Raw genomic sequence first — 9,785 nt, 5'->3', positions numbered from 1 at the left:
GGGGGTGGGACTCACGTCCAGCAGGGCACTGGTGTCCACACTGAAGCCGTGGCTGCTCAGCATGGTCTGCAGGTTGTCCAGGTTGGAGTCCATGGCATCCAAGTGCTCACTGAGCTCAGCCCTGGCCGGGTGAGGGGGCAGCTGAGGCATCACTCCAGTGCCTTCCCCTCAGCCACACCCACCCCTGCCTGGGGCCAGAGCAGCAGTGTGTGGACAGGGCCTGGGTGCCTGGCAACTGGGGGGGAAGAGTGGCTTGGGCCACACCGGCTGGCCCGCCCCTGCAGGCCTCCAACAGCATGAGGCTGGGCCAGGAGGGTTCAGGCTTGGAGCAGCCGGGGGCAGCTGTTCAGGCTGGAAGTCTTGCCTTTGCATGGAAGACAGTAGGGAGGGGAAGGCTGTGCTCAGTGTGAGGTGGGCCAGGCTTCCCTCGTGCGGGTGGGAAAGACCCAGGTCTGGTGGCTGTGACCATGGGGTGCCCCGAGGACACTGAGGAGTGGCCAGCCCGCCCTGAGAGAAAGCCAGTTTGCACAGTAGCAGGGACCCGGACAGACTAGTAGCTGAGCTCGCCCGGAAGGCCCCTCGTTGTCAGCCAGTGATTTGGGGAACAGGCTTGGGCCCCAGGGCCGGGGGGCCACACTCCCTGCAGGCAGCCTGGGATACCGTTCACCAGGCTTGGCCGAGTGGTCCTCAGCTGGGGAGGGGCCCGAGCTCTGGAAGAGCCCTCCTCCCTCCCCAGTGGGGACAGCGCTAACCCTGGCTGGAATCGGCCATGCAGAGAGGAGGAGGGGTAGGGGAAGAGGCGGGCGACCCCAGACATCTGTGGAGTGCGAGCCAAACTGCAAGATATAAAGACAAGAGCCCCATTGCAGCCGGGCCCAGAGGGCGCGTGCCCCCGCCCACGTGCCTGGCTCTGGTGGCAGGGCCTCTGCTGGGCGGCAGGACCAGGTGACTGACAGCTGTAGCCAGGGTGGCCCAGAGAGCAGGTGCAACAGGCCACCATCCTCAGCTCCTGAGTGACAAGGCTGTGGGAGCCAGGCTGGTCTCCAGCTCCCTCCCCAATCCCAAACTCGGAGCTGAAGACCACGTCTGCAGCCCTGTGCCCAGCCCTCCAGGACAGTCCTAGCCAGAAGCCCCAGGCACATCCGGGGGGGAGGGAAGTGGAGGGCAGCACTCACTTGTCCAGGCAGGCTACGCTGAGGCACTTCTCAGGGGCCGAGGTGGGCGGGGTTGAGGGGGGCCGGCCCCCCGCATCTGGGAGGGTTGTGGCTGAGGCAGCTGGGGCAGGCTCACTCTCCCGCAGAATGGAGTCAATGAGGGCAGTTGGGGACAGGGGGGTGTCCACAATGGAGGACTGGAGCCCAGGACTTGCCTCCTCCACCGGGGGGCTCCGAGGAGGACTGGGAGGCTCCTCCTTGACGTGCACCAGGGGGCTGCTCGACAGGGGCCTGCGGGTGGGGGCACAAGCATCAGTAGGCACCTCTGTGGCCCCAGCCCTCTTCGGACCACGAGGGAGGTGGCGCGGTCCCCACCGCTCATCTATGCTCCTGCCGGGAGAGGCCACGGGGCTACTGGGAGTCAGCTCGGTGATGTCGGAGATGATGGGTCTGGAGCTGGAAACGGCATCTGGGGAGTAGAGGCTGGAGCTGCTGTAGGCCGGGGACGGAGCCTGCCATCAAAGGAGGGGACACATGTGGCTTGTGCCCAGGCAGCACTGTCCCCGCCAGGCCCGCTGCGCCCAGAGCTCACCGAGTAGGGACCGGAGCCGTGGATGGGCTCCAGGGAGTACTGCCGGCTGTACTTGGGCAAGGAATGTGCTGAGCCACTGTCGTTCAGCATCAGGGGGCTGCGGGGAAGGGTGGGTTAGCTGCCTCCTGGCCCCGGTGGCACCCAGGACCCAGTGCTGAGAGACGGGCACCCGCAGCGCCTCACATCTTTCTTTTCACCCCCAGGATCCGGTTCGACTGCACCAGCGAGATGAGGAACTGGATAAGCTGTGGGGGTGGGGGGAGGCGCACAGTTAGCCCAGCCGAGGAGGTGACAGCAGGCGCCCGGCAGGCCCACCGTGTACCTTGTTGACGACTTTCTGCTGCTGGGCGTGCTTCTGCCGCAGGCTGGCCACCTCCCGCCACAGGGCCTCGTTTTCACTGCAGCAGACCAGGGCGCAGTCAGTGGGGCCAGGTCCCAGGAGCCCCAGATTGAAGGGCTCCACAGACACTCCACCCCAACCCGGGCAGTGCAGGGCTGTTGGTGACCACACATCGCTAGCTTGTCTCTCCACTACGGACAAGGATGGGCTACGGAATGTGACCGGGGCAGGCCAGACCTTGCTGCCACTATCCCCCTCCTTGCTCACCTGCACCTCAAGGGAGGGATGCTCAGAGTCAGGTGTGTGTGTGTGTGTGTGTGTGTGGGGGGGGGCGGTCAGCTGGAGGCTGAGGTCAGATGCAGGCGGAGTGTTGTCTGCACCCCAGAATCCTGCTGAGACCTACTGGGGGCCTTCTTGGCCAGGTGAGCTGGCTGACCCTTGAAGGCCTCCCCCACCCTCGACCTTAGCCCAGCCTGAGGACAGGAAGGCAGGCCAGAGGGACAGTGGTAGCCCAGCTCTCCAGGCTGCAGAGCAGCATATGGGGTTGATCTGTTACCTTTCCAGGGCTCAGGGCCTGAGTGTAGCTCAGAGGTGGCCCAGGGAGTGGGAAGAGCCAGGTGAGCCCACCCTCCCAACAGGTGAGCAGGGCTATGAGCGGGTCTGCCCTCTGCTGGGCCCGCCCTGCCCCCCCCTCCCCCCGCATGTCTTCTTGATAGAGTGGACCCTCTTGGCCTCACCTAGAGGTGCCCTGACTGAAGGCCACGCTCATCTGGCCCCCAATGGGAAGAGTCAGAGCCCAGGAGCCACCTCTATGACAAAGGGGTCACAAGGGCACCAGCACCTGCCCCCTGAGCAGCTTTGAGGTGACCCTGAGCTGAGGACACCACCCTGGCTGGGGTTCCTGAGGTCCCCAGGGCCCTCACGGGCATGGGAGGAAACCCAAGCAGGCATTTCTGAGGGTCTTGGGTGAGGGGGTAGCACAGGGCTGTTATGTGGTCACCAGACATGAGCCAGGGGCAGGGGTTCCAGAAAGTACCTGCTCCCTGCTCCCCAGGCCTAAGGTGGGGAAGGCAGGAGAGGGGACGTCTGTGCTGAGTGATGCCAGGGACAGTGGGAGCCAGCAGGAGGGGCCTGGCCACCCTGGTCTGCGGGGAGGGCCCGGAGGGCTGGTGTGAGCAGGCGGAGTGAGGCCAGTGCTCTGAGGAGCCCAGCTCCGCACGCTGCTGCAGGAGCGGTCAGACCCCACCTCCCGGGGAAGGAGGATGTCCCGGCAGGCCCTCGAGGGTGTGCAAGGCCAAACCTAACTCTGGGGAGCAAAAGGCCCAAGAGCACCGGCCACACCTCCTGCAGGCGGCGGGAAGTGCCTGGCCACGCGGCCCAGCGTCGCACCCTTGTCTGCCCCACCTGCCGCTCGCTCCCCGCGGGACCTACTGCTTCATGGCCAGGAGCTTGGAGTCCATGCTCTCCTGCTTCCCCTTCATCAGCTGCACGTCGGTCAGCAGCTTGGTGACACTGTCCTGGTGAATCTTCATGTCCTCACTCTTCAGGGTGGACACCTGGGTCCCCACAGGAGGGTCACTGTGATGGGCCCCACAGAATCGGGGGGTCTGGACACAGGGAAAGGGCCAGGGGCTGCGGCCTTGAGATCGGCCTTCACTGCAGCAGCTGGCGCGGCACAGGCGGGGGTCCACGCGGACAAGCGGAGGGGGCCATCAGGAAGAGGGCTTGGAGCAGCCAGGCCAGGCCAGCAGGGCACCAAGTGGACGCGGCAACCCCACCGCCGGAGGGAGGTCAGAGGGTGTGGGGACAGGGAGGCCGCTACTTACGCTGGTCACCTTCCTCTTGATGTTCTCGAGGAGCTGCTCCTGGCCGCGCAGGAAGCAGGGGTGCTGGAACTCGGTGTCGTCCCGCTCCGGCTTGACCAAGCCGCCCTGCTCAATGTGCACCACCTTCCGGAAGCCATCTGCACACAACGGGGCACGGGCAGCTCTGCCTTAGGACTGGGACCAGCCCCCCCGCCCCCCCGCACTGCCATCTCAGAGTTCCTGCCCGCAGTGGCTGGGCAGTCTGGCCTGAGCCCCCAGGTGTGCTGGCTCCATGCCACACCCTGGAGAAGAGGGACCACAACCTGGTGGCTCCACCCTGACCACAGGCAGGGCCACTGCTGGCTCCCTCTGCCAGCTGGAACTCGGTGTCGTCCCGCTCCAGCTTGACCAAGCCGCCCTGCTCGATGTGCACCACCTTCCGGAAGCCATACATGTTGAGCTGCCGCACGAAGCTGGCCATGTTGTTGTGCTTGAAGTACTTGGGCAGCACCTCCTTGGCAAACTGGCCCTGGTCGTACACGTGGAAGCTGTTCCCACTCTGCCGGGAGACATGCAGGCGAGTCAAGCGCAGCCGGTGAGGGCACAGGGCCTCCGCGAGCAGCAGGCAGCCATGCTCCCTCCTGGGGGGCGGAGGCCACGGGAGCTGCTCGCCTGAGAGATGGGGACCTCATCGCAGTCAGGGTGCCCCGCCCAGGGTCCTGAAGCTTCCCCAAGGCCAAGGCCACATCCAGGAAGCACCACAGCACTGCAGGCCCACTCTCTAGGCCAGTGGTCGGCAGACTCATTAGTCAGCAGCCAAATATCAACAGGACAACGATTGAAATTTCTTTTGAGAGCCAAACTTTTTAAACTTAAACTATATAGGTAGGCACATTGTTATTAACTTAATTAGGGTCCTCCTAAGGCTTAGGAGGAGCCGCAGTTTGCCGACCACGGCCCTAGGGGAATCCACTTTAGCTGCAGCACGCAAATGCACCCGCGAAGAGCTGAGACCCCACCTAAGGCAGCCAATAAATGGGGCCCTAATTCCAGTTACTCTGGAGGAAAGCTGTGCTCAGAAACGCAACTTCCTCTTCCTCTTGGCATCTGAGATGAGAAACAGGTTGTACAAAACCCCTGCACGACCCGCTTCTCCATGTCCTTCCACGAGGGGTCAGGCAGGCCCTGTGAGGCGCAGGGTGACACGCGACCGAGACTGTAGTGATACACAGGGAGAGCTCCCCACCCCGGGGGAGGGGGGAGAGGGTGAAGGAGATGGGGGAAGGCCCGGATGGTCCCTGCAGCATTAGTCTAGGCCTGGAGCACTTTTTATATATATTTTTATTTTAGAGAGAGAGGAAGGGGGAGAGGGAGAGAGAGAAAAATTGATGAGAAACATTGATATGTTGCCTCTCATATGCGCCCTGACCAGGGATTGAACCCGCAACCCAGGCATATGCCTGAACCGGGACTCAAATCCACAACCCCCTGGTGCAGGGGACGATGCTGCAACCAACTGAGGCACCCAATCAGGGCAGCATTTTTAGATTTTCTTTTCTTTCTTCTTCTTACTTTTTTAACACTTTTATTGATTTTAGAGAGAGAGGAAGGGGAGAGGGAGGGGGGAATTATCAATGTGAGAGAGAAACATTGATATTGGTTGCCTCCTGTACACACCCCAATGGAGATAGAACCTGCGGCCTGGGTATGTGCCCCGAGTGGGAACTGAACCGGCGACCTTTCAGTGCATGGCACAGCACTAACCACCTTCGCCACACTGGCCAGTTAGAGCTTCTTTTGTTATATGCCTTAGGACAGTCTCCAGGGACTAAGTTATTTAAATAAGCTTTGCTGGCTTTGCTGTCTTTGTTTGATTTAACCCACAGCTCTCCCAGTATAAAAAGCCTTTTCTCTAGGATGTCTAATTTTCTTATTTTGTTAATCCTCATCCGAGAATTTTTCCCATTGATCTTCAGAGAGAGTAGAAGGGAGAGAGGGAAGAAGGGGGTGGGGGGGACTGAACCTGCGACCCTTTAGTGCGCAGGCCGGCACTCTAACCACTGAGCAAAAACCAGCCTGCACGGATGTCTAAGTTTCACATCTTTTGGCTGCCTAAGACAGTGGATAGCCCTAGCTGGTGTGGCTCAGTGGGTGGAGCGTCGGCCTACAGACTGAGGGTCCCAGGTTCGATTCTGATCAGGGGGGCATGCCTGGGTTGCAAGCTCAGTCCCCAGTGGGGGGTGTGCGGGAGGCAGCCAATCATTGATTCTCTCTCATCATTGGTGTTTTTCTCTCTCTCCGTTTCTCCCTGAAATCAATAAAAACATATTTAAGAAAAAAAAAGACAGTGGATACCAATTGGGAAAACTTAAAAGGAAGATCTGGGTAGAGCTATCAAGAAGAAATAATGGCCCCAAACTCCCCCAAATTGAAAAATATCCAGTAAGCTAAACGAACCCCAAGACGGGTAAATGCAGAAACCCACACCTGGACACTCCACAGGCGAACTGCAGAAAGCGAAAGATGAAGAGACCGGGAAAGCAGCAGGAGAGGAGACTCCTGACGACCGAAGCTGTTTACGCCAGCAACCACGAGGGCAGAAGGCCACGGGTCATAGAACGCTGCTGAGGCACACTCCCTCCAGGGAGCACGCCGTGCCATCCCCTCTCCCTCTCCTTCCCCCACAGGCATGTACCCCTGAACCTCTAAGTGACCCCATGAGACTTGCACCCCGGGGAGCAATGGGCACCCTCGGAACCTGTCTCCAAGGCTCCCTTTAGTCCGACTTCCCCGAGCGAGCGACCAAGCAGCCCCGCCTGGGCGCCCCGTGGCTTTCTGCAGGCCCTCGGCCGCCCTGTCCCTGGGGTGTGCGCTGTGCTCAGTAAGACTAACCGTGGAAAGGGAAGGAGCGAGTTCCACTCCGGGGAGGGCAGTGGGAGCCGACCACCGAACCACTTCCACGTAAAGCAAGCAGCGCGCACTCAATACCCTGGTCTTGCCTTTGTCCCAAAGGCAAGTAACAAACGAAGAAACATTTATTCAAGAAAATCTACTAAAATTCTGTAGGAACAGTGAGTCTGCAGCACTTGAGCCACCACCCACTCCCCCTTTCACCCCAGGGCCTTGGTTGTTCGGCACTTGGAGGGGCACAGCCAAGACGATGGAGACCACTCTCCCTGCGGCCCCACCCAAGGCCGCCCGCAGCTCATGGAGCAGGCACAGCACCTCACCCGACCCAGCTCCAAGGTGAAGAGGCGAAATGCCTGGTGATTGCAACCAAGAGGCTGGGGGTCCCCTTCTTCATGTTGCTCCCATCCAGGGAATGGAGGCTCTCACGCAGGCATGGCAGGCTGAGAACACTGGGGCTCCCAGCACCCCTCCCAGCTAGCAGGTAGGACAAGCACCCATGCCAGGAGGGGCAAGCTGAGAAGACAGAGGCTACTGCCCTGTCCAGCACCCCGAGCAGCGACGCAGAGAATCTGCTCGGGGGACAGGCCGTCCAAAGGCTAAGTGGACTCGCGCATGCGCCAATCACAGGTGTGTTTCCACCTGTCATTGTCCATCGTGAATTTGGTTGACACTTCTATTATAGAGAAAAGGCGAAGAGTGATTGTTAAAATATTTCTTCTAATTAATTTCCGCACTGGGACACTAGTTAATAAACAATAACACAAGGATGAACTCTGTGCCTTGGCCATTGTGGCTCAGTTGGTTGAGTGGTGTCCCATGCACTGAAGGGTGGCCGGTTTGATTCTTGGTCAGGGTTCTGGGTAGGCTTGGTCCCTGGTGGGGGCCTGCAGGAGGCAGCAGATCCATGTTTCACTCTCACATGGATGCTTCTCTCTCCCACTCCCTTTCTCGCTCTCTAAATGACAATGTTTTCTAGGAATGGAGAGAGTCTTATGTCTTACTTTCCAATCTCTATGTCTTTCATTGGTTTATCTGCCATATTGCGTGACCAGGAGGTCCAATGCATTGTTAAAGAGCAGGGCTGCACCCGACTGGGAGCCCTGCAGTAGTGGTCAGTCCAAGTGTGGCTGGGGGCTAAGAAGCAGCCGGAGTGGGGCCAGAGCTTTCACCCCGTGGGCCGTAGCGGGCAGTCTCCAGTCAGAAGATCTGGAGTTCCTGGCAAAGGCAGGCAGAGAGCAATGGCTGGATGTCAGCAGAGAGAACGTCGACTTCAGAACTGGCTCAACGATTCTCTAGCTCTTACTTCAAGTTTCTTGATGTCTTTGAGGCTCAGTCTTCTCTACAAAAGGGCCATCTGTCACCTCCCCGCATGGCTGTGGATGGAGCACAACTGATACACAGGAGTCAACAAGCACAGCTGTGCTACCCCTCGGTGGTCATCGGCGCAGCCACCCTGGCTCCGGGAGGCACCGAGAGCCTCCAGCCGTGCAGGTCACCTCACATTCTGCTCCTGGAGTGCTGTGACCTGGGGCACCCCTGCAGCATTTTTCATCAAGGGCGGGGCCCACAAGGACCTGTTGGGTCCTGCTGGTTGTCTGAGAATGGGCTTGGCAGGCTTTCGGGCCACGGCAGGCTGAGCCAGGGAGGCGGGTGGGCCTACCTGCCACGGGAACTCTGAAAACAGTCCACGGCCAGCACAGTGTCCAGGTGTGACCAGGCCAATTCTTGGAGTGGTCTCATGGGGAGCTGGTGACCTAAGTGCAGGGACTGCTCTGCTCCAGACTCTCCAACCAGAGACCAGCCCCTCGAGTGACCCTCTGACCACTGGTGGCCTCTGACACAGGCCACGTGGGACGGACCCGGCCTTGGGGACCTCCAGTCACCAGGTCTCTGGGACTTCTCCCAGCCCCACACAACCGTTAGGGTCATTCCTACTTGCAGCGAGAAGAGAACGGCACTGACCAGGCGGGGGCTACAGTGAGGCCCCGAGACACCAGGGCCAAAAGTTAAGCAGGGCCTCCCAGTACAGGAGGCCCTTGTGCTCCAAGTAAAAAGAAGTGCCTCCTCCAGCTGTCCGAGTGCCTCCGGCCTCACCTGACCACGATCCTAGGCTACACAGACCAGGTCAGACACTCAGGCTCCAGCTGTTCTTCGTCCCCGTGAAGAACTTGCCAACCGGGCTCACGGCTGCTGTGGCCACCGTGAGTGGAGGCTGCCACAGGTCTGATCTATCGGACTTTTCTACTCAAAGGCTTTGCCCGGATCACAGACTGCGGGTCCTGGGAGTATGCCAGCAGGGCTCCCCCTACACACCTCACAATCTTTCCTTTTTTAAAATACGTTTTTATTAATTTCAGAGAGGAAGAAAGAGGGAGAGAGAAACATCGATAATGAGAATCACTGATCGGCTGCCTCCTGCCACCCCACACTGGGGATCCAGCCTACAACCCGGACATGTGCCCTGACCGGGAAACCGAACCGTGACCTCCTGGTTCATAGGTGGACACTCAAGCGCTGAGCCACGCCGGCCAGGCCGCCTCACAATCTTTAAGCGCAAACAGCAAGCCGATTAAGGGGCAGGACAAGTCATCCTGGTAGAATTAAGCTCAGATGGCCTCCCCGAACTGGGTGAGAGTGTTCCCTGAGAGCTCAGGGAAGGAGCAGGAGGAGGAAGGCAGAAGAAGGGAAGACAAACGGGGCCATTTCCTCTGGTCAAGGGAAGGGTGGTAACGGGCCCTGTGGGAACGCACCCTGACCCTCGTTGGCGCTTGTGCTGCCCGTGGGAACAGGCCTGGGGAAGGGGGCACCCGCCGCAGGACGACTGCCCTGGGACCAACAGGAAATGTCTCCAGCGGGACTTCTAGCCTCTTTATTCCCAAACACTCTTCCCGCAGGGCCGCGCTTCAGCCACCAGCCGGCCCAAGGGCGAGAGCCTGGCTCGGGGGGCTGCTTCCCGCCCAGCCTTCCCGGCCCTCCCAACAGCT

The 9,785-nt window shown here is 60.1% G+C and overlaps 2 protein-coding genes across 2 annotated transcripts in view; one reads left to right on the top strand and one right to left on the bottom strand.

Moving 5' to 3' along the window:
- The window catches only part of HSF1 (heat shock transcription factor 1), an 8,656-nt gene extending 816 nt beyond the window's left edge, over positions 1-7,840 (bottom strand). The window contains exons 1-12 of the mRNA XM_014538698.1: positions 7,803-7,840; positions 6,379-6,398; positions 4,328-4,578; positions 3,913-4,035; positions 3,518-3,693; positions 2,069-2,144; positions 1,930-1,991; positions 1,747-1,843; positions 1,530-1,666; positions 1,176-1,445; positions 753-836; positions 16-121 (exon numbers count right to left, since the gene is read on the bottom strand). Coding sequence (XP_014394184.1) covers positions 16-121; positions 753-836; positions 1,176-1,445; positions 1,530-1,666; positions 1,747-1,843; positions 1,930-1,991; positions 2,069-2,144; positions 3,518-3,693; positions 3,913-4,035; positions 4,328-4,578; positions 6,379-6,398; positions 7,803-7,840 — 1,440 coding nt within the window. The remainder of the gene's footprint in view (positions 1-15; positions 122-752; positions 837-1,175; positions 1,446-1,529; positions 1,667-1,746; positions 1,844-1,929; positions 1,992-2,068; positions 2,145-3,517; positions 3,694-3,912; positions 4,036-4,327; positions 4,579-6,378; positions 6,399-7,802) is intronic.
- Positions 7,841-8,170: 330 nt separating this feature from the next.
- BOP1 (block of proliferation 1) overlaps positions 8,171-9,785 on the top strand; it is a 21,427-nt gene continuing 19,812 nt past the window's right edge. The window contains exon 1 of the mRNA XM_014538697.1: positions 8,171-8,321. Coding sequence (XP_014394183.1) covers positions 8,171-8,321 — 151 coding nt within the window. The remainder of the gene's footprint in view (positions 8,322-9,785) is intronic.

The sequence above is a fragment of the Myotis brandtii genome, unplaced genomic scaffold (genome assembly GCF_000412655.1).
Source record: "Myotis brandtii unplaced genomic scaffold, ASM41265v1 scaffold1956, whole genome shotgun sequence".
Taxonomy (NCBI): domain Eukaryota; kingdom Metazoa; phylum Chordata; class Mammalia; order Chiroptera; family Vespertilionidae; genus Myotis; species Myotis brandtii.
This window is presented reverse-complemented; position numbering and strand designations above follow the sequence as displayed.